Here is a 27,316-nt window from a genome sequence, read left to right as displayed (position 1 = left end):
AGGATGATATGCTTTTGAAAATGTATATAGTGTACATGTTATTTATCTAAATCAGGCACAATCAGGACAGGTATTTCATTTTAATTTTAAAAATTGTAAAAATATTTAATAATAACTTATATGCACACAAAACAAAAGCATGTAAGTGGACAATAATTTGCCAAACCTTTGATGTAGGGTCCAGAGTTTCAGCTGCATATGGAACCTGATTGGATTAATATTGTTTTCTTCCCCAAATGCATCAACTCTGATTTCCAGGTTCCTTTCTTATATGGGAATTAAAGTGTTTAGGCACTAGGAGAGTAATCTGATTATGGAACCGTAACAGATTTTAAGAATTTGCTTTCTCCATTTTTGCCTTCCATAATGTGCTGACAACTTTAACTGACTTGCCATTAAAACAAACAAACAAACTAGTTTTTTCTAGACTGTTCAACCATGTTTTCATATGAGTAACTCCCTTTTTGTACTTCTGTTTTGTTGCTTTATTAAATAAAAAATATTCATTCTAACTCTATAATTACAGTACAAAAGCATAACTAACATAGTGTGGTTTGGAACTCTTGGTAGGCGTAGAACTCCTAACAAGTCAAGAGTAGGTGTAGAGGTGCTACAAGAATATCTGAGCAGCCACTAACACCCAGGATGCCACCGGTACAGTGAGTGAGGGTATGTTAACATAGTATTTTTGAGTATATTGATTAAGTGGAATATTGGTAAGGAGCTTTCTGCTATGTACATCCCAGCCATTATATATCTAAGATGTGTAACCTTCACAAAATTAAACAGTTAATGCCTCCAATCTATATCACTAGAATGGCAATAATAATAGTTCCTTCTTAGGTTGCCATGAGAACTAAATGAGTTGACAGATCTCTAGCATGTAGTGTGCATTTCACAGTTTTACATGCCACTCAGCACGTTACCTCTTATTCTTTGTACTTCCATGCTTGGTATTCTTACTTCCAGTCTATGAAAGTATCACTCAACTTTTTTTTAATTGCCCCCATTAAGAAATTTGCCCAAATATTTTCCTAAAGCTCCCCTTCCCTTGTGATGTTTTACTACTGCGGATATACAGTATGTCTGTTTGTATCCTGTGGTCACTTGAAAGGCCGTAAGCTGTCATAGTATCTAAGATTTTCTTCTCTTTTTCCTAAGACCCAGGTTTTACTCACCTTGGGGATTATATCGCCCTTGTAGAGAATGCATGGTCTATTGTATGTTGAGTGATCATGCTTCCCTCCACCCAAGGCTCTGGGCACTGCATGAGAGTGGGGCCAGCTCCTTATGTGACTGAGCAAGTGAATGTGGGAGTCATGCTCCCTTCCATTCTGGATGCTCTGAGACCAACACTTAGATTTGGCAGCTGTTGATGCAGAGAACCCGGTAAACGGTTGAAGCATATCAATGAATTTTAGAGCCTGAGAGAGCAATTGGAGATAGACAATATACTTTTCTTAAAAACCGCTTAGCAATTTTCATTTTTTTATTAATGATTATCATCAAAAGTACAAAGTCCTTATTCACTGGCCTGAAAAATAGGGAGTGGATGGATTCTTGGAACTGCTGGGGGTATGACCATGGCACTTGAGAAAAGAAGATTTTCATTCCAAAAGTAGGAAATGCTTAAGGCCTAGGAGCTGGATTCAGTTCAGAGTGGAGGTCCAGAGGGAGGACTTTTCAGGGGTACACAAATAAATCGCTTTACAGTCCTGCTCTTAGAGTGGGGCATAAGTGAGCTGTTTCTTCATCATCTTGTTTTATAACTGACTCTGGCATAGCTTTCTTTTCCACTGTATTGTGAACTATTGAAGTGAGCTATCTCTGTCAGTCTGCATGGGCTGCCATAGCAAAACACTGCAGACTGGATGGTTTCAACCACTGACATTTATTTTCTCACAATCCTGGAGGCTGGACATCTGAAATCAAGATGTCGGCGGGGTTCTGTGGCCTCTTCTCTCCTCGGCTTGTACATGGCCATCTTCTTTCTGTGTCTTCACATGGTTCTTTGCTGTGTAACTGTGTCCTGATCTCCTCTTCTTAGAAGGCACCAGTTGGATTGGATTAGGGCCACTCTAATGACCTACTACAAACCTAGTTACTCAGTTAAAGACTCTGCCTCCACATATGGTCACATTCTGAGGTTCAAGAAGGTAGGACTTTAACACATGGGCTTTGCAGGGCACAACTGTGTCCATGACAATCCACTACCTGTCATGTGTGGATTCCACAGTGAATGGATGAATGACTGAATGGATATTTATTTATTTATTTATTTATTTATTTATTTATTTATTGCCAAGTTTGAATTGGTAATTCTATCAATACTTGTGAGTTTTTAACAAGTTTCTTAAAACTTGTATATTTCTTTCACACTAAGAGAGATAACATACCGTGGCAGTATTTGTGTTTATTCAATGGCTATGCAGAGTTGCTCCCTCCATGGAAGCTGGTCCCCTAATCACCCGAAGAGCCACCGACACCAGCAGGGACCTTTGTAAATCTTATTAACAAATTGTTTTAAAAAGTGTGTACAATTCTCCTATGTGACTGAGCTGCCTCTTAGAATGTCCTGACCTTAGAATTCTCAAACTCCACCACATTCTGCATGGAAAGTGATACTATGGAGAGAACTGGTACCAAGCATATAGCATATTCTCTGCTCTCAGGGATTCCATCCTGAACCCCAAAGGGCCTTGCACACACACACACACACACACACACACACACACACACATACACACACCAGCTCTGCACTCCCTCCACCCAGATAAACAGACCTAGAAGTGCTGTAACCTTGGGAAGACAGACCCTTCTGAGAAGCCAGCCAAGGCCCTAGGAGAAGGTTTCTGCATCCTAGCTACTGAGAGTATAGCCTGGAAGGGGCCATATAGGCTTCAGATTGTCACGGCCTTTGGGCCTGTGCACATCTTGCCCTGGTGGGAGGGTGCAGGTCACAAATCTGATGGTGGTACTGTGGTCAGTCACAGTTCTTTCAGGAACTCTCACTGATTTTGATATTATTCTCATACTCTGACTCCCCTGAAGAGTGAGCAAGAGAGTCAGGGCACAGAACATTCTGAGGAAACATTATGATCAGGGCTTAGCAACAACCAAAGGAAGCTAACAGAGGTGGTTGTTTCACCAGAGACTCTCTCCATTAAGTCTTGACCCTAAATCTCCATTTTCTGGCCCCAGAAGTCCCACAAAAGGCTCCCTCATCCCTTGGGAAACAAAAAAGAAACAATTTGGCTGTAGAAACATATGAGCTTTCAGGTGGAAGCAGAAAATACCCAGGTTCCTGCCCACCTTGCGTGGTGCCCTTCGTCACCGCAAGTAGCCAGGCCTCAGTGCCCACCCTTCTCAGGTGAGAGAGAACAGCCTCTCTGGAAGGATGCACCCCTGCCCAACCCTGGACAGAACTGGCAAATTTTTTGTCACTAAGAACACTAAAAGCTGCTTTTTAAAATTATCTAAGGTTGTTTGCTACACCATGCTCATAGCTTCAGGAAAAAATAAAAAATAAAAAAAAAAATTAAAGAGTCAGTGCTTTTCCTCACCACATAGAATAATTTATACTAGGGACCAATTTACTTGCTAGGGAACAGCGGGTGGTCTGTGCCTTTCCCAGTGAAAGGGACATTATGCTAAACAGGGTGGCTGGCTTCAGTGCTCAGGATAGAAGGGGAGAGACCCTTCTAATTAATTATGTGGCTCTCTTTACCCAGCATGGGTACCTCACTTTGTCTTTAAAGTTCTTGTTTAGTCAAAGTTGTATTTCTTTTATTTATTTATTATTTATACTCCATCTATTTCCAAAGAGAATTTGAGACAGCTGAAAAATGTGGGGCTTATTTATCCCAAAACAGGACATTGAAGGAGAAAATTCTGCTAGAAGCATGGAGCTTACTTTTCCTCCCCAAGCTCCTCTTTCCATAACATTTTCTGTTCTACTCTATCCTTTTTCCCCTAAAACTTCTTTCAGCTCTTTGCTTTACAGATTCGGATTGTCTCTTTCGATCCTTACGTTCTCTCATCAAACCCTCCCTGCTCTAGTCCATTTAATCTTGGGCTTCCCATTGCCCTTAGAATAAAATCCAGATGGCTTGCCCGAGCCATGACGTTTTGTGTGACCAGGCCCATCAGTGTCCCTCTGTTCACTACACTCCTCACTAAATGCTATAGCCACATTGGTCTTTTAGTTCTAGAATGAGGTTAGGCTCTTCCTCCCTTGGGCCTTTGCACCTGCTCTTATTATGCCCAGACATTCTGTTGGCCTCTCTCTTCTCATGCACTGCCCTCCCTTGTCCCAGATCCCTCATTCATTACAACTCCTCATTTTTTTGGGAATCCCGTGTACCAAGGTGTCATCCGTGATGGCCATAGCTAAACCCACACTTGTCACCTTTATTTCCTTCATGACAACATTGCTCACAGTTTTATCATTCTCGTCTCATGTGTATAGTTTTTTTTTTCTTTTCTGTCTTGCTTTCTAAACATGCCACTTTCTTAATTGTAAAGACTTTATTTATCTTTTTCACCTTTGCATCACAAAGACCGCACACTGTCCCAGGCACATGGTAAGTAGCCTCTCAACAATTGTTTGATGAATGAATGAGTGAGAAATACTAGCTCTGGGCAAAGGTGAGATGCACTTCACTTGATTTAGAAGGTCTGCCAAGAATGTTTGGGTTTCTAGAGAGAGTAGCATTCTAATCCAAAGGAATTGGTTTATAATTATGACATTTTAGGCATCAGGGACTTGCAAGGAAAGGTTTTTGAGGAAACTGTATCATGTTAAGTGGCTACCCACTCAAAGTGCGTTTTCCCTTGACCTATTTCTTGAATGTTTTGTCTCAGACAGCAGACCTGCCATTTAGATGTAATCCCTTCGAAGATAAACCTTGTCAGACCAATCCTGATACTCCCTAAGGCCTGAGAAGTCTGTTTTTTAGTCAAGCGCGAGAATGTAGCTAAGCAAGCAGCAAGTAATCTGATCTCACTTCCTACAGATCATCAATCTCAATGTTTTAATCTGCTTTATCATCCCAAACATCATGTTTACCCTTGAATACTTGAGTTTTTAATTGTATTTAGTAGCGAAGAATGGAACTCTTTTCTGGACAACTATTAGGTAGCTGAGACAAAGATGAAAAAAACAGTCCAAACTATCTTCTTGCCTGAGGTGTGTGTGTGTGTGTGTGTGTGTGTGTGTGTGTGTGTTACTGGGAAACCTTCAGCTGTGTTGTTGCCCTCTTGTGGTAGCTTTGTGTACATGGCCCCAGGTGGCAGTGAGTCCTATAGTTTGCTTTCCCTAATGAAAAGAAAGAAAGGAAAAAAAAAAGTCATCATGATCATGTTCTGGTGTGTGTGTATGTATATGCTTGTCAGGGGTGTGGGGGAAGCATTTTTTTTTTAAACAAAGAATTAAGTGGTTAAAGTTGATTGACAACATATAATTAAAAAAACACAAACTTTCTGCATTGGGGATAAAGTTTGAAGCCCACAGTGTTCATAACTGAAAGGAGTGCTCTGACTGTGTATAAACCTGTAAAAGGATCTGCTTGTATGTTTAAATTCTCTTTTGTTTGGGAAATATCACTTAACATTTCGTTCAAATAAGAAAAGCTGCCCGTGTAGATTCTTTTCAAGATAGCTTTTAAAATCTGTTGTGTATTTTTAAAATTTTGCTTTGAATGATTCCTTTTGTGCAATGTGAAGCTTACCCTGGGCACGATACTAATGGCTCTCCTCTGGGGTTTGATTTTAAGTCTTGAAAAAAAACTCGATTTTATTTTACCCTATATCTGCATGCTGGAGCAGATGCCCTTGAGAAAAAGAAAAGGTCAAGGATAGGAAATAATCATCTTTCTTTTGTTTCTTTTTTCCCTCCCATCCCTCAAATCCAGAAATAGTCCCCCGAACATAGCCTGACACTTCAATGTGACAGGTGTTCTGAAGATGAGGAAGCGCACTGTGAAACCTGTTTATTCAGTGAGGAAATTTTGTACCATTTACATTCAGAGCCATCCCTATGATACCAAAAGAGGCTTACGCAATGAATTTTTCATTTTTTAAACTCAAAACCAGATAACTCACCTGCAAATACACACTATGTAATTTCATTTCATGTGCTGATCAATATCACTGACTGAAATGTATTCTCCTTGTGAAGGAGACAACGAGATTTTCTGTTTCATTATGCATATTACATATGTGGTGCAATATTTTGGTGGGAAAATGGGTCATGTTTATATTTTTGGATTCAGTTGATTTTTTTCTATGAGCTTTTTTATAGCTCTCAAAGTTCCCGGCCTGTTTTGTATGGATTCTATCTCTGCAGAATGGTAAAGAAGTATGCAATTAAAGCACAGTTGAGCTGTCACCCTGAAATTTGTATAAATATATATAAGTTACTGGCATTATATGGGAAGAAACACTTGAGATTTGTTGTTGCTTTGAGGTTTTCTTGTTTGTTTTGTTATTTATGTATTTATTTATTTACAGAGTTTTTGTAGTAGACCATAAGGACTTGCCTGAATTTCGGTCAAAATCATCATAGAACTAAAAAGTTAGGTATCTAGAGTGATCAGACGTGCCTTTCATCAAACCAAGTTTGTAATAATGGGTCAGACTGACCCCATTTCAGTCCATAAAAGCACCGAATTTGATGTTATTTTGCAAAACAAGTACAGTGCTGTGGCAATTACAATTGTTCTCTTGTTGCATGTTTTATGCCCTTTCCTAAGGTTATCTAGTTTCTTGGTCTTTGATGACTGTTCATCTATCTCTCTATCTATCCCTCCATCTCTCTGGGTAGGTTAGTGTTACTTAAAACCTTTGAAGCCTTTTCCGAAATATTAGCTTGGTGGTTCCTTATGGGACCTCAGGTTGAAGATGTCGAAGAGTTTTTACAGACTGCCTCTTCAAGCAAAGTAATCATCTGAAGGTCATTTTTGATTCATCTATTTATTCTATAAACACTTCTTGAATATCTGCCATTTGCTATTGTAGGCTCTGGGAAAAGAGTAGTGAGCAAAAGCAGTCCAGTCTCTGCCTATGTGGAGCTTACAGGGGACAAAGATAGGGGTCAGGAGCAAGGCCTTGCGGCTCGTGCATGAGTTCAAATTCTATTGCTGTCCCTGAGCTGCTGATCGGCTTTGGAGAAGCTGTATAACTCAGGGCTCCATTCTCTCTGTTGGGGTAATAACAGTATCAGATGTATTGCTTTATTATGAGTCAGCACATGGAAGGTTCTTAAAAGGTACCTGAAACTGCACATGCTAAGCCAGAAGTTCTCTTAAGACGTTGAAATGAGTAAGTCAAGTGGGTGTTTCGCTGTACAGGTAATGAGCTAAGAGGAGACGCTAGGATGGAGATTGTGGTTTGTGCTTTATTTGCATACACAGGGATCCCTGGGTGGCGCAGTGGTTTAGCGCCTGCCTTTGGCCCAGGGCGTGATCCTGGAGACCCGGGATTGAATCCCACGTCGGGCTCCCGGTGCATGGAGCCTGCTTCTCCCTCTGCCTATGTGTCTGCCTCTCTCTCTCTCTCTCTCTGTGTGACTATCATAAATAAATAAATAAATTTAAAAAATTTGCATACACAGATGATAATTTAAACTTGGGGCTTGGATGCCATGTCCTGCAGAAGAACGAGAAAAGCACCTGGATCCAAGCTTACTGGACTCACACTGAATGCCTAGATTGAGGAAGGGGAGCCTACAAATAGGAAATAGGAGGAGGAAGAGGAAAACCAGCAGACTGTGATGTCAGAGCGATCAGAGAATGAGAAGGTTTCAGAAAGGGCATGCACAGCAGTCTAACTGATGCTGTGAGATAAAGAAAGAAGACAGACATAAGCCCTTTGGATTTACCAACCCAGGGATGATTGCTGACGTCAGTGAGACATGCTTGTGTGAAAGCAGGGGCAGGAACCAGTGTAGAGATTGGTGGAGGGAGATGGGTGGGAGGTGAGAAAACAGAGATGTCGATTGTGAACCATTCTTTTGAGAAGTGTGGCTAAATGTTGGGAGAAAACTGCAGCAGCATCCGGAGGGGGGATTTTTTTTTTAATGGAAAATACCAGAGAATGTTTATTATTTTTAATGATATTAATCAATTAATTAATTATTTCAGAGAGAGAGTGCAAGCTAGGGAGGCCCAGAGAGAGAGGGACAAGCAGACTCTGCACTGAGGGTGAGGCTGCACATGGAGCTCCGTCTAACGATCCTGAGATCCTGACCTAAGCTGAAACCAAAGAGTTGGATGCCAAACCAACTGAACCACCCAGGTGCCCCCAGAGAATGTTTAAAAGTAGATGCCCTTTGAAACAGAGAGATTGCGTACACAGGGAGGGAGAACATAGAGGGTGTTATTCTAGAGAGGCCTGTAGGGCCAGAGCTCCACAGAGGTGATGGATTGGTCCAGCTCTAAGGGAAAGAAAGTGGATGCAGATGTAGGTGGGCTGAGGTTTCTGGCAGCAGGAAGACAGGGGAGATCCTGTCTGATGTCTTCTGCTTATCTTCACATTGAAGTCATGCTGTCTACTGAAAGTGAAAGAAGTTAGGGAACCTAAGGAGAGTGAAGACGGACTCCATCCTTGAGGAGACTGAGAAAGAAGTTTTCCAGAGAAGTAGAACAGGGTTGCTAGGCAGAGTGCAGGCTTATTGCAGGTTGGTGATTCCCTAGTTAAGGTAGGCCTTATCTGGGGGCAGCTCAGGTGGCTCAGCGGTTTAGCGCTGCCTTCGGCCCAGGGCACAATCCTGGAGACCCGGGATCGAGTCCCACATCAGGCTCCCTGCGTGGAGCCTGCTTCTCCCTCTGCCTGTGTCTCTGCCTCCCTCTCTCTCTCTCTCTCTCTCTGTGTCTCTCATGAATAAATAAATAAAACCTTAAAAAAAAGAAAAGGTAGGCCTTATCTGTGCTATTACATGACTTTCTCTGGTAAGAATCTGAAACTCAGGTAGGTACAGGGGAGATGGGGCTTGTGATGGGGTTTGTTTGTTTGCTTGATTGGTGCAATGATAAAACAGAGGGCAAGGGAACCTGGGGCGTTGGCAGAAGAATTTTTGATATACTAGATTGCACAACCTAAACCAATAATTCAAGGAGGAGAATGTAGTGGGAAGAGCACCACATTTTTCTTTCTTTTTCTTTCCTTTCTTGCCAGAAAAAACTGAGCTGGCATTCTGTGGCTAGGATTTATGACAACTTGAACTTGAGTAAGTCACAGATTTCTCCAAGCTTATCTCCTCATTTGCAAATTCAAGATAATAATGACTTCTTTCTCATGGCTCTGTGAGTATGGCACTGTCACTAGCAGTGGTCGGCACTCAAGAGGTATTTGACTATTTGGTGGAATTTGAACTCAAGTTAAAAATATATCAGAGCCTAGGGGTGCATACACTGGTCATACTCACCTGCTTATTTCTTCTGCTGAATAACCAAGGACAGTATAAACAGCAAGTTCAAAGCTCTGGTTCTATCCCAACATAGTTTGCTCCCTCCCCCCAAAAAAAAGAAAGGAAGGAGGAAAGAAAAGAAAATGATTTCTCATTCCTTCCTTCTGCACTCTAGGTGAATGCTGGAAGAATGTCTTGGGGGGCATGATGGCCTGGGAGACAGCATGGAAAGGGATACAAGTATTCAGAGTGAGCATTGCATGTTTGGGTTGTAGGGCAAAAGATAGAAGAAATCTTTCAGACTTTCTGGAGTCAAGTGTTCTTATGGGATTGATTAGAAACAGTCCCTTGCCAGGGGTCAGGGAGGGATTGGGGGAAGGGCAGATCTAGCAAGATCTTTCTTAAGATTACTGTTTGTTATATTACTGATCTCACTTTCTACAGATTTTTTCCCTTATAATTCAAGAAATCTTGATACCTAAGGCATCTCATCTCAAGCTACTAGTATACACAAGGTGGCCATGTGTTGGGCAGTTGTGACTAGCTTTACTACTCCAACAGCTTTTCCCACAGTGGCCGCCCCACATAAAGAGTTTCCCAAGCTGTAAAATGTGGTGACAGCCACCTTGGGGTTCTTTGAGATGAAGTAGGCAAGGAAGCTTTGCTGTCTGTTTTGCTAGCAGCCTGTCAGTGGCCATCAAGTCCTTCAGATTCCTCCAATCCTTGGCACCTTAATGCTGCCCATAAGCTGAACTGCTTGGTTTCTCACTCCTGCTGAGCCCTGGAGTCACCTGGGGGAGAACAGATAATGGGTTCCCTGGCATAATTATTCTTTATTTATGTACCAGTCCAGCTTGGACATTTTACTCACTTCAGGTGCCAGGCTACTACTGATGGTTTTGTATATTTAAGCAGTGGAGAGAGGCTTTAGTTTTTACAGGGAAGTGCATGTTGGTTTTAATACCATCATAACTGACACCATTCATAAAATCATACCAGTAGCTAGTATTTTCTTTTTTTTTATTTTTAAGATTTTATTTATTTATTCATGAGAGACACACACAGACAGAGAGAGAGAGAGAGATGCAAAGACACAGGCAGAGGGAGAAGCAGGTTCCATGCAGGGAGCCCGATGTGGGACTTGATCCCGGGACTCCAGGATCACACCCTGGGCCAAAGGCAGGCGCTAAACCGCTGGAGCCACCAAGAGATTCCCAGTAGCTAGTATTTTCTTATGGAAAATTTATACCATCCTCTGTTCATACCACCAATATGGCTTCAAGCAGATTACTTCATCTCTGTAGACTTCATCTGAGGTTGATATACATATCTCCTTCGGGTTGTTGTGGGATTACATTAAATGAAACATATTAAAATGCTTTTGAAATTGCAAAGAGCTTTATGCAAAGAGTTATTTTATCTGACATGAACTGGTACTCAAACATGGAGTCTGTGCCGTAGATATCTTTCTAGTAATCAGCCCTACACCTGGCAGGGAGTGGGCACTCTCCACTGTTTGCTGGGTCGTACTTGGTGCTGGTCGTGCACATGAGTCTTGTTCTCCATTCCGGGCAGCACATACTGAGAAAGAGAGGCATCCGCATTGCTGAGACTGTGAAGCAAATGAAAGATATGGGATATTTACATAGGAAAGGAGAAGATCTGAGAGACCCAGTAAATGTCTCCACATAGTCACAGTGTTGATTGATGGGAAGATGTATGTGTATATCTCCAAAGGAAATAACTATGATCAGTAAATGAAAGAGGGAGGTAAAATTTGATGAATTCAAAAGAACCAACTCTCTACTAATATGGGACAAAAGCTCCCTGTGGAAGAGGGTTTTGCTATTGTTGCTGTTTTTTAAAGCTAAAAATGGGAACGGCCAACACATAAGGGGCGTATGTTCTCCACATGTTCGATTAACACTTGAAATGATTTACAGCCCTACAACAACTGTGAGAGATTCATATTACCATTTTCTTCAATGGACAAATGAGTTAACTGGGGCCAAGGGAGGCGAAATGATGTACCCAAGTTAGCATAGCTGGCAAGTCAGAAAGCTATCCAGGTCACCTGTCGCCAGAGTCCAGCACAGTTTATTGGGAGCCTACGTGGTATTCTTAGTTACTTTACATCCACTATCTCTAGTGTTCCCAATAATTTTGTGAGCATGGCTTATTCTCCCCTCTTGAGATGAACGAAGAGTTTGAGCGATGTTGAGTCAAATGCCCATTGTCATGATTTTGAAGAGTAGCTGAGCTGAGGTCAAAACCAAATTCTAACTTACCCCAAACCCTTTGCTCTTGCCATACCACCACATGTACTGCTCCACCTGCCACAAATCAATTTGATCCCCCCCCAAAATAAAGAGAAAGACCAGTTGCCTCCATCCTGATGGTGGGTGTCTGGGTGATTGAGCCCTAAAGTGGCCCAAATGGTCGATCATCAGAACCACCTGGAAAGTATTGACAAAATGCACATGCACAGCCTTCTTCAAAGACCTATCAAACCAGGGTTCTAGGATCGAGTCTCACATCAGGCTCCCCACACGGAGCCTGCTTTTCCCTCTGCCTATGTCTCTCCCTCTCTCTGCGTATCTCTCATGAATAAATAAATAAAATCCTAAAAAAAAAAAAAAGACCTATCAAACCAAAAATCTGTATGCAGGGTGGCGCCTAGAAAACCCTCTTTTTTCATCTTCCCCTAGTGTTTTTGATGACCTTTGGGGTTGGAGAATCTCTGAATCAGATGATGGGGAAAAAGTCTCTCTCAGAGATAAAAGCCAAGGAAACCCACTATTTTCTATGCCTGAAACATGTGCTGCTCAGTATATATTTGTTTGACCAAGTGAATGGATGTCTAAATAAGTGAACTCTCTTTTGGAAATGGATTGAAAAGCATATAGATATGGGTTGAAGGGGGCCCATCCTTTATGCACTGTGTAGACTTATTTCTTTTCTTTAATCCTATCAGTGTTGTCTCAAGAAAATTCTTCTCTCTTCATGTCTGCTCACCACTGAGTTTAAAAACCATGAAGTCCCAGTCTTGCCTCCAGATACGCAGATTTTAATGGAACCAAAGAACGGTCGGTCAGTGGCAGCTCCCTAGTGGATGAAGAACAGCCAGTGACAGTAATGAATATGTCCTCAAAGTTTATGCTCTTGAGTTTTTGACATTGTTTGCTTGTTCTAAACTTATTATATGAACCAACTACACTGGAAACCATGTGGGAACAACTCTTCAAATGTGTTAGAGAATTTTATGTTTGCCAGGAGAATAGCTCCTTTTTAATTTTTTTTTTTTGGTCCAATTTTAATGTTTTCAATTCTAGACTGACTGGAGCCAGGAAATTGTCAACCGTTTATATAAAGTGTTTCCCTTCTTCCCTTCCCTCTTTTCCTCCTTTTCTCCCTCTTCCCTTCTTTCATTCTCTTTGTTTTAGCAAAGAAAAATATTTGTCTAATGAGAAACTTCAAGGGGTTTGGTTGAGGGTCAACGAATGAGATGGAAAAATGATTTCAAGTGAGGGGCTGACTATTGTTTTATTTTTCCCCAAATTCCTCTGCTAATCCCCACATCTTGGCCAGCTAACTATAGAACTCTCCTGACTGTTGTAAGAACTGTATTTATAACCTATCTTCAGGAATGTGGAAATGTGCACAAGATCTATAAATTGTTTTAGTGTTTCCAGATTGTAACAGAGACATTTGTAGTGTAGTTAGACCTCTGAATTCTGCACCTGCGTGTCTGATTTTAAGCACAAATTGTCTAACTCCAGAAGTGCTAAGTCCCAGGTACCCAGGGAAACTTTACGTAGAGAGTTCCTCTTCAGGTTGGCTTTCTCATTCGTAGCATTTCATGCGCTGTGCTGTCTTGTCACAGTCCAGCCAATGCTGCGACCATTAAGATTTTATAAGGTTTGTCCTGGTGTCATTATATTATGCGATCGGCAGTGCTTATTGACAATTCTTATTTTCTGTACTATGATTTTTATAGTCTGAGTTTATTAAGCGCTCCTGGAATACAGGCTCCTGGAATTAATTTTTTAAAGAAATTCTTCTTAGGCAGCACTGCGAGAGAAACACTTTGCTGAAAGCTTTTACATGATTTATGTGCTTTGAGTCTCAGTTCCTATGAAAAGAGTTAAATTAGGGTAAAGTAGTCTGAGTAACTGCTGCTTACAGGCAGCTTTCACAGACCGGCAGGGCCAGGTTCTTGGTGTCTCCAAAGAGCATTTGTTCCGTGTTGATTTATACGCAACCTTTTGAAACTGTGTTTTCTACTTGCAATGAAAATTCCTGTTTTTCCTTAGCACCTTCCATGAAACCGTTCTTCATAATCTCTAGTTTCCTGGAAAGGAAGCGTACTCAGTGCCGCATTCAAACAAATAGGAAAAGGGGAGGGGGCAACTATTGCTCTCAATATTTGAAATCATCTTGTAAAGCAAAATCTTTTATTCCCAATATTTAGCGACTTGTAAATGGAAATGGCTAGTGACCTTAAAACATGGGTTTGTTTATTACCTTCTGGAAACAGGACTCCCTGAAGTGGGAAGCGGGCAGATTTGGGGGAATGTGCTGTGCTGTCCAAGTTTTATTTCTTCTCTCAGTGGAGCTGAGTTTCACCTCCTGATCTTTATTATCACCAGCTTGGGTCCAGGTGCAACACTTCTGGAATCTCTTCTCTTGCTTGCACCTTCTTAGCCTTCAAATCATCAGAGGGACAGTCTTTGTCCTGCAGTGTTTTTCCTGATACCCCAGGGACTAGGTAGGTTAGAGCTCTTTACACACTACTGTAATTCTCAGATACGTTAAGCTTAGAACTCTTTACATAGTAACGTAATTCCATGCTTCCATTTCTCTCCCTTCACTGACTGGTCAAGCCAGTGAAGCCAAAATCCGTATCAGCTCTGCCTCAGACTGTATCCTCATTTTAGTGCCCAATAAATATTGCTTGAATAAAAGCATGTTACATTTTCATGCTTTTTTGGTGTCCATGGCAAGAAGTACTTTTAGGTTCTGTTTTTTAGAAACCTATGTTCGATTTCTTCTACAAAATTAGAATAATAATGCTAACCTTCTAAGGTACTTATAAGATGGTGTGGGTCAGTGGTTCATTACTGGGGGCGATTTCGTCATCCCAAGGGACATACGCATGACAGTGTCTGGAAACGTTTTTGTTTTTAAAGATTTTATTTATGTATTCATGAGAGACACAGAGAAAGAAGCTGAGACACAGGCAGAGGGAGAAGTGGGCTCTTCACAGGGAGCCCCATGCAGGACTCGATACCCAGACCTGGGATCATGCCGAAGGCGGAGACTCAACCAATGAGCCACCCAGGTGTCCCTGGAAATATTTTTGGATGCTCATGGGAGCCCCATACAGAATTATCCAGCCCAAATGCCAGTAGCACTGAGGTTGAGAAATTCTGGAGTATATTACAATGATGCACAGAACTTGGTAGGTTCAAGGTGGTTTTATTTTGCTGTATACATCGGAGTTTACCTCTTTGGACTACGTAAATCATAATAATTAGGTAGAGAATCACAGTTTATATTTATTATGTTCTCACGTGAGTCAGGCATCATGAAGGCTTTCCACAAATACTATCCTATTTAATTCTTTCCAGAATACTATGAGTTAGGAACTATTTTCATCTTCATTTTTCAGGTGAGGAAAGGAAGGCGTAAAAGGTCAAAATCCTGTGGCTACTCTGTGTCAGAGGTGGGATGAGAACTCGAGGGCTGTGCTTTTGACTATTATACTGTACTACTTTCTCTATGAATAGAGTCTCTCACTTAAAGTCTGAAAGGATTACTGCTCTTAGGATGCAGTAGGAATTAGCCCTGAAAATATAGAGGAAATTTTAGTGTCTTTAAATGAAAAAACAATGTTATTATTGCCTACATGTTTGTAATTTTCCACTTGTACTAATTTCAACAAAGATACTGTATATTGGCTGACATATTGAGGCTACCATTGATCCAAAGATTACAACAGATTTGCTATTTGCTGCAATTTTGTGGGACTTTCAAGAAGCTCAAAAAACAACAACAACAACAACAACAAAAAAAAAGAGTTTGTTTCCAATTCAGAATTGAGCTTGTCATAGCTGATCAACACATTGTGATCTCGATGAGACTTTTCTTCTGTTAAGGTGGATAAACAGTGACAGTTTGCCCTCATGTAATCCCATTAGAGGATTTCTTCAGGACAACATCCTCTTCTTACATAATTACGAAAGAAGCACTCATAAGTCGAGTACCTCGGCTAGAGAGCAAGGCCTGGGGCAAAGGACTGGCTGATGGGGCTTTCCCTCCTCCTAACAGAAGACACAGCACAGGCAAGTGGAAAATGTGCCATTGGGAAGCAATGATAGTCTCCAGGTCCCAAAACCTGAGTGCTGTGTTAGCTCCCAGTAATTATTGCTTTGAGATTTCTGGTTGATGAACTTTCTAAGTAACTTTTGTCATCCTCAAGTATTGGCTCATTGTTTCCAAGGCCTTAATACTTGGCTTGTAAACACAGTCAAGAAACATCTATTCTTTTTATTTAGGAACTTAGAGCCCTGGAGCAGCTGTTTTTCTCTCTTAGGAAAGTCTATTTATTGTGTGTTACTATTGCATGTGGAAGATTCCTGTGGAATACTCAAAACTGTGTTGGGTTCCATTCTTCCGGTCTCTCTTTCCTACCTCCTATGAAGAGTAAATGCTAATAGCACCAAACAAATGTTTGTTCTTAAGTAAATCCTGCTTCATAAAGTGGGATCTCATGATTACAAATAACTTTTGCACTCCTACTGAGCATTAGTGCTTGTCATTCAGACATAGATTTCCAAGGGTCTGTTGAGGCCAAGTGTATGTTATAGTCATTCCCCTACTCCACCTACAAGATGTCATTTATGTGTAAGATGTAATTTGAGACTATCTTCTAGGGACAAAAGGGATCAGTATGCTTTTACTCTTAGTTGAGTCCTTTGACATGCTCTCGAATTTGTTTTGTATTGAATACATGAAAACGTTTGAATGATTAAATAAGATGTTACTGTGTTTAGGGCAATGACTCTCAAATTTTAACAGGACACCCTAGGTTCTTGCTACTTTCCAACAACTTCGCAGCTCAAGCTCAGGCTACTGGACCAGGATCACCCTTGAAAATCAAACTATTAGGGAACACTGAGATGGTCTAAAAATTTGAAATCTGTGCTAAGGATGACGTCAGGCTGATGACACTGAACTCATTTTTCCTATTCTATCCCGGTTGTATTATAAATTATTCTTTAAGCAGATAGGAGGGTTTTTGCTGGGGTGGGGGGAAGGCTCCTGTCTAGTGGTAAAACGTATATTTTTAAGTTTTAACAAATTAAAAGTATCATATCTCAATCTGGTTTTGCCTGGAGAAAGATTCCCTATCTCTCCTCTCCCCTTTTTAAGGTCTCTGAACAATAAAACATGAATTTTACTGTTTCAGGTCATCAGAGGCATTTTTTTTAGGTGGTTCGCAATTTTTTTTTTTTAAGTCGTGGAACAAATTCACAATATCCTTGACACTTAAATAGCATTTACAATGCTTTGTTTTCTTTTTTTAATTATATTTCTAAGGATAGCTGAGGAAACAATTTCAAATACTTCCTCCGTGCTCTAGATATATAAGTTGTTTTAGTTTTTGTCTGTTGGTGAGAATTAAGAAATTCATAGCTTGCCATGTCCTGTCATGTTAGCTTATTTTGTAAGGAAATCAAATCTGGCACCTTTCAATTAACTGCTTTACCTCTCTGATCTAAAAACGGATGGAACATGTTGTAGAGCATGAAGGCATGATTACTATCTGTGGATTGCCTTTACTTCCTCAACTGGGTCCTCTGTCATTTCAAAGTCGGCTGAAGGTCCTTTAAAAGCAGGAAAAAAAATCCTCACGGATGGGAGGAAGGTGGTGGTGTTGAAAAATAACTTATTCCCAATCATGAGCTTGGCAGTTCTCAAAGAGATCACAATGGTGATCTCATCTGTACCTGGAAGCCCGGAAAGAAGGAATCAATAGAAATGTATCATGGACTGGAGTTTCGTCGTTCTTGGTAACTCGAGCGTAGGCTATTTTGGAGAAAGACAAAGATATGAAGAGGGGAAAAGTGGGGAAGAAAAGAGAAATCGTCTCTCTGCCTTCATGCGTGCTTCTGTGCATTACATTTATTCATCTCCTTTGCAGTATCAGATCAAAAGGACACATCTTTTTTTTTTTTAATTGAATTTATTTTTATTCGTTTCAGAGGTAGAATTTAGTGATTCATCAGGTGCATATCACACCGAGTGCTCATTCCATCACGTGCTCTCCTTAATGCCCATCACCCAGTTACCCTGTCCCCCCCAACTCCTCCCCTCCAGCGACCCTTGGTTTGTTCCCTATAATTAAGAGTTTCTTACAGTTTGCCTCTCTCTCAATTTTCCTCTTATTTTATTTTTCCTTCCTTTCTCCTATGTTCTTCTGTTTTGTTTCTTAAATTCCACATCTGAATGAAATCATACGGTATTTGTCTTTCTCTCTCCCATTTATTTTCGCTTAGCACCATACCAAATGGACTTACCTTTTTAAATAACTTTATCAGCCCCTATCTTGCATTTGTTTATTTATAACTAGAAAGGACTTCCCATTTTTTTCTCCTCCAGTTGTATTAGTCAGTCAGTCATGTCATCTTGAAACAAGGTGTGGCCAGTCAGATTTGTAGGTGATCATCGTTATTGATTCAGTGGGTTCAACAGTGTGTCCGGTGGGCTTTTCTATTGGATACGCGAATAGATATTTAAGAGAATATACTGATTGGGATGTAAAATTCACAGTACAATCACTGATGGTGAGGGGGAGCTGTCTGGTTTTCTTTTGCACGAATATAAGATAACCAAATCATGATCCTTTCTCAGTACCTTTTCAACTAAATTATTGTTCCTTAAAACATCACTTAATGCCAGCTCCCTTGTCTCTGGTGTTATTTGTCAGATAACATTGTTCTTGAAGGACATAGAGTCGGGTCAGCACTTCATCCATTACTCTCCCCTTAACTGACTTTTTTCTCTTTGCTTTCCTACAACAGATTGCAGATTGAGCTTAACCAAGAAGTTCAGAGTCTCATCAACGCTGACCTGATCTCCAGCACGAGAAGGGAGTTCTAGTTCTGCCTGCCTCGTTGGGTCCCTGTTGACCGCTGATAACTTGGCTTCACTCATCGCCTGTGTGGAAAATTCTCCCTATTGAAATTATTATTATTATTATTATTATTGTTATTATTATTATTATTATTTTTGCACATGGAGGACAGTAACAAAGAAGGCAACACAGGCTGATAAGACCAGAGACCGCAGGAGAATTCTTTTACCGCAGGCCTTCGAGACTTTTCCTCCACTTGGAGTTCTGGACTTTAACAGAACCCCGTCTAGTCATTTTGGTTTTGCTATATATATATATTTTTTTTTTCTTCCTTTTTACTTTCCCCACCACCTTGTATTTTGTTTCTGTACTTCAGAAATGGGCCTGCAGACCACACAGTGGCCCAGCCATGGGGCTTTTTTCCTGAAATCTTGGCTTCTCATTTCCCTGGGGCTCTACTCACAAGTGTCAAAAATCTTGGCATGCCCTAGCGTGTGCCGCTGCGATAGGAACTTTGTCTACTGTAATGAGCGAAGCTTGACCTCAGTGCCTCTTGGGATCCCGGAGGGCGTAACCGTACTCTACCTCCACAACAACCAAATTAATAATGCTGGATTTCCTGCGGAACTGCACAACGTACGGTCGGTGCACACGGTCTACCTTTATGGCAACCAGCTGGATGAATTCCCCATGAACCTTCCCAAGAACGTCAGGGTTCTCCATTTGCAGGAAAACAACATTCAGACCATTTCCCGGGCTGCTCTTGCCCAGCTCTTGAAGCTCGAGGAGCTTCACCTGGATGACAACTCGATATCCACAGTGGGGGTGGAAGACGGGGCCTTCCGGGAGGCCATCAGCCTCAAACTGTTGTTTCTGTCCAAGAATCACCTGAGCAGTGTGCCTGTGGGGCTGCCCGTGGATTTGCAAGAGCTGCGAGTGGACGAAAATCGAATTGCCATCATATCGGACATGGCCTTCCAGAACCTCACGAGCTTGGAGCGTCTGATCGTGGACGGCAACCTCCTGACCAACAAGGGCATCGCCGACGGCACCTTCAGCCATCTCACCAAGCTCAAGGAGTTCTCCATTGTTCGGAATTCCCTCTCCCACCCGCCCCCCGATCTCCCCGGCACACACCTGATCAGGCTCTACCTGCAGGACAACCAGATCAGCCACATCCCTCTGACGGCCTTCTCAAACCTGCGCAAGCTGGAACGGCTGGACATATCCAACAACCAGCTGCGCGTGTTGACCCAAGGGGTCTTCGATAACCTCTCCAACCTGAAGCAGCTCACCGCCCGGAACAACCCCTGGTTCTGCGACTGCAGCATTAAGTGGGTCACCGAGTGGCTCAAGTACATCCCCCCCTCTCTCAACGTGCGAGGTTTCATGTGCCAAGGGCCTGAGCAAGTCCGGGGCATGGCTGTCCGGGAGCTGAATATGAATCTGTTGTCGTGCCCCACCACGACCCCTGGGCTGCCCGTCTTTACCCCGGCCCCGAGTACGGCCCCCCCGACGACTCAGCCCCCCACGCTGTCTGTCCCGACCCCGGGCCGGAGCCACACACCGCAGACTCCCACCACTGCCAGGCTGCCCACCGTCCCGGCCTGGGATGGCAGGGACAGAGCGACCCCGCCTGTTTCCGAACGGATCCAGCTGTCTGTCCATTTCGTGAATGACACGTCCATCCAGGTCAGCTGGCTGTCCCTCTTCACGGTCATGGCGTACAAACTCACGTGGGTGAAAATGGGCCACAGCTTAGTCGGGGGCATCGTTCAGGAACGCATCGTCAGCGGCGAGAAGCAGCACTTGAGCCTGGTGAACCTGGAGCCCAGATCCACCTATCGGATTTGCCTAGTGCCCCTGGATGCTTTTAACTACCGCGCGGTGGAAGACACCGTTTGTTCCGAGGCCACCACGCACGCCTCCTATTTGAACAATGGCAGCAACACGGCCTCCAGCCACGAGCAGACGACCTCCCACAGCATGGGCTCCCCTTTTCTGCTGGCGGGCCTGATCGGGGGCGCCGTGATATTTGTGCTCGTGGTCTTGCTGAGCGTCTTCTGCTGGCACATGCACAAAAAGGGGCGCTACACGTCCCAGAAGTGGAAGTACAACCGAGGCCGGCGGAAAGATGACTATTGTGAGGCCGGCACCAAGAAGGACAATTCCATCCTGGAGATGACAGAGACCAGCTTTCAGATCGTCTCCTTAAATAACGATCAGCTCCTTAAAGGAGATTTCAGACTGCAGCCCATTTACACCCCGAATGGGGGCATTAATTATACAGACTGTCATATCTCCAACAACATGCGATACTGCAACAGCAGTGTGCCAGACCTGGAGCACTGCCACACGTGACGGCCAGGGGCCCGGCGTCAGGAAGGCGGACACTAGGACTCCCGAGAACACACACGTGTGTGCACAGAGAGACACGCGAATTACATTTGATAAATGTTACCCAGATGCATTTGTGCATTTGAATACTCTGTAATTTATACGGTGTACTATATAATGGGATTTAAAAAAAAAAGTGCTATCTTTTCTATTTCAAGTTAATTACAAACAGTTTTGTAACTCTTTGCTTTTTAAATCTTAAAAAAAAAAATAGTTGCTGAAGTACTGTACAGGGTTGTACAATGAGAACCCAACGCCAAGGCAAAAGAAGGAGTGATTCTTCCTCATGATGCACACTACCCATTTTGCCGTAGAAGCTGTCAGAATAAATTCCCTTCTTACGGTCGGTGGTCAGATGAGAGGGCAGATTACAGTGGCCTCATCAGGGCAGGCTAAATAATGTGGGTAAAACAAGAAATGGCCCAGATACCTTCGTGCTATTTCTGCACTTCCTGACCTGGAAGAAAAGTATAACATTTCGAAATACAAGAAAGGAGGTAGTTACCCCGATTTGACCCAGAGCAGGAAATGTATAGAAAGCATCACGAGGAAGCCCGTTCCCGTAAGATAAGTTAACCCAACTTGGCAAAACCCAGAAATCGACACGTTTGGAAAAGAACTTCAAACCCCAGGGGTCGGGGGTGGGGGGTTGGCTTTCTGATTGGGAGCTTAAAAAATCACTCCTCATGCTTCCCTGGCCCTATGTGATAACAGAGTTAGAGACTTGAGTGTGATTTCGGTCATCTGCAGGGACACGTAGGATGTTCCAGCGAGAAAACTCCCTTTACAAGTGTTACTATTCAAATTATATGTCAGGTTGAATCACATTCAACAGAGATATATTCTAGAATACTTTTGTAGAAGAGGCTAATAAAATAACGGGAAGAATTATATTGAATGGAATTATTTTTGATAATGAGACTTATTTGGGTAGATTCACTGAGGCTATGTCAACATGATATTTAGACCAACAAGAGATGAGTGTTTGGAATATACTAAAGTTGATATTTGAAAACCGTCGATACCATTTAGACAAAAACAAGTGATCAGTGGTTCTGCTCTACTTTATCAAATGACTGTATTAGTATCATGTTGAAATAGCTTGAATTAATAACTTTATCCCCTTGCAAATTTGTCTTCCAATCACCTCACATATATTTTCGTAATTAGCTATTTATGCTACATTTGTTTGGTTTTTTTCCCCCACTCTGCTTAAAATTTGAAAGAAAATTTTAGATGCCAGTCTTGGTTGCACAAATATCCATAAATACTTACACACTTTAAAATGTATACTGATTTTCAGTGCTAATAATTCTGTAAAGATACATCAAAACTGGCTGAAATAATGTTTGTTTGCTTTTTTTTTTTTTTATTTTAAAGCAATACGGAGTTTCCACCTTGGACTGAACTTGAATTCTATTCCATTTTTTGAATTTTCATTTATTCCTTTTCAGTCTTGAGTGCCCCTCTTCTTTGGGAATTGTGGAGGGATAATCAATCTTTTATTAAACCGGATAACACGAGAAATGAACAAGTCAGAGTGCGGGCTTGTTCCCCCAACCTTGGCAGAGTGGGACATAGAGCAGAGGGCTTAGAGAAGGGAGGGATGTCTGTGCTCACATATTTTCAAAGTAATGCCCATCTTCACAAAGTATGTATAACTTACTCCTTTTCATCCCTTAGATGTAGAAGGGCTATCGATCGCATACATTATCTAAAAAATACACACCCTTGGAAAAATTCCTTTTAAAATCAATTTTTACCCTGTGTTGCATATTTCCTTTACCACGGGCCACTTCTTAGGGACCTATGAAGTTAATGTCACAATCATTTTGTTTCCCTCTCTCTCTCTCTCTCTCAACAAAATAGAACTGTGATGTGTCTTCTTTGTAAGAGTTTAGGTATAAAATGCTATGCAAGTTTTTCTTTATAGTAAGAGCTTTATTTTCTTTAATAATGTACCCCCAACTTATATGTTTTAATCTCCCTTGTCCCTCACAATAAGCAGCAAATATAACTCAAGTTATAATGTTGTAGAAGCAAGAATCGAAACTGCAGTCAGTTGAGCTGAAATTAGCTACGAATTAATTTGAATTAATCCTAAAGTGACTTAGGTTTCCATTTTAGTCTATTAGCTAGTGAATTTTGGCTGTTGCTTTTTTAAAGCTAATTCCACACAGCGAAGGGACAAGACAGTCTGTGAAGGTGATCAGTGTAATAGTAAGCCATGTAACATTCAGGACAATGACATGGGGTTTTGTGTATTTTACTGGATAATTCCCTTCCACTGTCCTCTTCCCCTTGGCTGTGTAGATAAAACTATATGTTCAAATGATGGTACTTTGACTTTTGAGGGTTTTTTTCTCTTCTATCCACAAAATAATCATTCTCATGTATTTCTATTGTGCGTATAACCCCCCAGCGCGATATTTGGCAGCTGAAATGTTTTTGCTTTGGGCCAAGAAGATCAATGTTGGAAGGGTTTCTATGACGTCTTATGGGATTCACAGAATTATGACGAGATAGAAGGTAGATACAGGCTTCACTTTGATCTTGCACACAGTGTGACAGAGACTACTAAAATTGAGATCAAACTCCCACTTGTCGTAGCATAGCTAGGGCTCTCGCCTACACCAGGACAGAAAGCACATCATGGGATTTGTAATGTTTTGTATGTCTTAGGAAGACTGCTGAATAGCCAACCATCGATGTTGGATTGGGCTTTGACTGGCATTTTCAGTCATGGGGGTGTGTTTTGCTGATACATCTGCTCTGTATTGAGCCTCCTTTGCTGTCATTGTTTCTTATTTTGAGATGAGTCAGGAGTCACAGTTGAATGTACAGGCCAAGTCCATAAACAAAGCCATACATACCGACTGGCTTATAAAGAACTTGATGCTGTTTGACCAAACGAGGTGATCAGATCATATAGAGCTACATTCAGAGCTAGGTAACTATCACTGTGCAGAGGAAAGTCTAAAGGAAAAGGTACAACCATGATCACACAGATATTATTGATCGTCATTCACACCCATGGTTTTCATTAATACTTATTTGTTTGGGGAGATGTGTTTGAATAGGGAGAGGCTCTGTGTTTCCCTCAAAACTGTCAAATGCGTTAACAGCTCGTCGCAATGGACACCACAGGCAGAGACCAAAAGTGCGTTTCCCTGCTTAGTTTCCTTGTGTGAGAAGTGGAAAAATTTCTATCCCATTAGAAATAATGCAATTTCTAAATATCTGGATGTTTGTTGAAAATATTTTAGATGCATTCCAGAAGTAAAAACAAAAACAAAAACAAAAACAAAAACAAAAAAAACCTGTAATGTGACCAATCTGGCAAAAGTATTGATGACGGAGCTCATTTTGAGGCTCCATTTCCTATCAATGCAAATCACTTTGGTCTTCGTCATTTCACAAGATCACAGCTTACGTCCCCTCTGTGGAGAACCAGCTCTGTGTGCAGCCAGCCGGACATCCAATCCGAACATAAATTACTAGGGCTGCCCTAGTTCAGAGAACCTCAGCTGGAAGGCCCAGTGCAACTTTTGACAGTGAAGTGGTTAATTTCCACTGACATCTTTGTTTATAGCATTTTTTCTTTAAAAGCCACCATGAGGAGACATTAGAACATGAGAAGAATGGTTTTGCCCATGATTTACCTTTCCTGCTTAATGGGAAAGCAGAACAGTTTCCTTGTGCCCCAAAGGGCACAACACAAAAACTACTAGTTCTTAGTCTTTGTCAAAACTGGCCTGATGTCCTTTTTTTTTTTTTTTCCCAAAATACAAATGAAGAAAGCTATTGTTTACATCCTTCTCTGATTTCTTCAGCAGGGTCAAAAGACAAAAGACAATTGCTGGCAACAAGGGATGCTTGTCACAGATTGTGGGGAGAAAGATTTATACATGTATGATACCGCTGTTATAACAAACGAATCGGATTCTTGTGCTATAGTTTTCATTTTTTTCTTCTTCTAGTGGCACATCTATCAGAAGAGCACAAAGCAAGGCCATCGCAACAGGAATTTTTAAACTAGTATGAAACCCACACATGCTTGCACACACACACAAACACACACCGAGGTATTTATAAAGATAACCATGGGATGTAAAATTTATGACCTTTTTGAGGCAAGGTGAAGGTGTCTCCACCGTCTGTCCCTCATAGGACCAGTATATATTCACTGAAAGTTAATCCCGATGAGTTGTTATTGTTCGAACCATATGTTGATTTGCTTCTGGTTTATGTTTAGTGTGTCCTCACTGACAAGGGACTGCAAGGGGCTGGAAGATTCTGCATTACACATCCTCTGAGACCTACCATGTCACACACTTTGTTAACTACAAACTTCACTCTACACTATACAGTACCTTGTTGATATATTCAGTAAAGGCTTATTTTAAAAGAAAACCACACTGTGTTTAAGTTCATTGGGTTACAGCCAATACTTGCGTTGTTAATGTTAAAAAGAAATGTGGGATAATTCCTGATGATGTAAGAGGGTGGCAGGGGTGAAGGAAGTAGTAGGATTTTTCCTTTTCTCCTACTTTGAAGACAACTTGTATTTTTTAAGGCCGTTGGACCCTTTTCGTGGGAGGGGTTTACATGACATCTTCATGTTCTTTTCTGTTTCTCCACTAGATTGTGTGTTCCTATGAATATCTTTTTAGTATACACACACACATTAAGCATGTTGTTTTGTATTTGTGAAATCTGTGTTATTTGGCATAGAGATAGATACCAATGTAGTTATCCAATCGGAATAGTCTTTGCCCCTATTTCATAACATACGCTATTGGTTTTAAATGTCACTTTTCCTTTAGGATTCTTATGGTACGTTTCTACTTATGATTTGTTTATAGCTCATCCACCCATACTTCCAATGAGCACTCATGGAAAATGTTATCTATTCATATGCTCCAGTGCAACTCAGATTTATCTCAAGGTTTGCCAGAGCCCCTCTTTTACTCTCACTAATAATGTACTTGACATAGATTAAATCAGGAAATAAAATCACAACACTTCAGTTAACTAGTGTTAATTATTTATAGACTCTCTGTTGGAAAATTAAGATGAAAAGCAATGGTAACAGATGATTCATATTACATTTGGGTGATTTTACATCGAGAAATGTCCAGGCAACTCTTAGTTACTTTTACCAAGAATTACAGATCTTACTCTGTGAAGACCTTATTCAAGGAATACAATTCATTAAAAAAAAAAAAAAAAAAGTTTATTGAAATCCTTCTACATTGTTCCAGGCTCTCGGCTGAGTTCAGAAGTTTCAGAGAAGAATAAAATACAGTCTAAAGCAAATGAAGCATATCTTCTACTTCCTTTGTTCCTAAAGAAATCTATCCACCCAAAGTATTTACTCCTCATGTATTTTCTACAGAGTACTATGTTAGGTTCTTCTGGGAATTCGGAGAAAACTATGACTCTCCTGCTAAGGAGCTCATAGGTGCGATAAGCTCATTTTCTAACACATTCCAGAGTCTCAGAGACCATGTAACGACTTTACATTCTCTCAAACTTAGCAGAGTAACTAAGGTGACAAAAGAAACATATGTACTTCATGGTAAATTTGATGATGCATTTGTTGTATATATATTAGATGATCTTGATGTTTAATAGATGACACAAAGTGATAGTGCATTGATAAAATTAGGATTAAATTTGAATTAAAGTTTCAAACATATACTACGTACTTGAACATTTAGGAATTGTGTTTGGTAATTAGACACACAACCTTAAATTTCCATTTGGACTTGAATATAAATCAAAAACAATAATAAATAGCACCTGACAATTATTGAGCACCTATGTAAGACCATATTTAGGATGCTTTAATACACGTGGTCACATTTTGTCTTTAACCATATAAGGTACTTTATCTTTATTTTTCAGATTGTAAAACTCTGCTTCCCAAGAAGTATGGTGATTGGTCCATGATCACAAAACCTGTAAATGGCAAGAGTAATTACAGGGAATTAACCCTAAACATGACTCTTAAGACTCTTAACTATTTCTTGTCTCTTAATAAATTGACTAGCTTTAAGACTAACTAGCCTTCAGGACAACTTCTTTATCACTGGTTAAAATTTGTGATGATGGAGATATCACAACTTCGCTCAATGGATGCAATATATACTGATTATTGTTCGCGATAAGGGAACATTCTAAAAATCCTCAAAATACTTTTAAATCTCTTGGTTACCCATCTTTATTTTTTTAATAGAAATTCTGTGTTTGTTATTATCGGGTGGCTGCACATTTATCTGATCTGAAAGCTTCAGATGGAATCAAGATATGCGCAAACCCACAGGGTGAGCTGAAAGGACTATTAAAAGGACTTGAGTCAGATTATTTTT

At 41.1% G+C, this 27,316-nt stretch overlaps 1 protein-coding gene across 4 annotated transcripts in view; it reads left to right on the top strand.

The window, feature by feature from the left end:
- The window catches only part of FLRT2 (fibronectin leucine rich transmembrane protein 2), a 97,529-nt gene extending 71,555 nt beyond the window's left edge, over positions 1-25,974 (top strand). For all 4 annotated transcript variants that reach the window (XM_041758937.1, XM_041758936.1, XM_041758938.1 and 1 more), the window contains exon 2: positions 18,493-25,974. In XM_041758937.1, the coding sequence (XP_041614871.1) occupies positions 18,924-20,906 (1,983 nt within the window). In that variant the 5' untranslated portion in view covers positions 18,493-18,923 and the 3' untranslated portion in view covers positions 20,907-25,974. The remainder of the gene's footprint in view (positions 1-18,492) is intronic.
- The last annotated feature ends 1,342 nt before the right edge of the window (positions 25,975-27,316 follow it).

This window comes from Vulpes lagopus, chromosome 6 (genome assembly GCF_018345385.1).
Source record: "Vulpes lagopus strain Blue_001 chromosome 6, ASM1834538v1, whole genome shotgun sequence".
Lineage (NCBI taxonomy): Eukaryota > Metazoa > Chordata > Mammalia > Carnivora > Canidae > Vulpes > Vulpes lagopus.
This window is presented reverse-complemented; position numbering and strand designations above follow the sequence as displayed.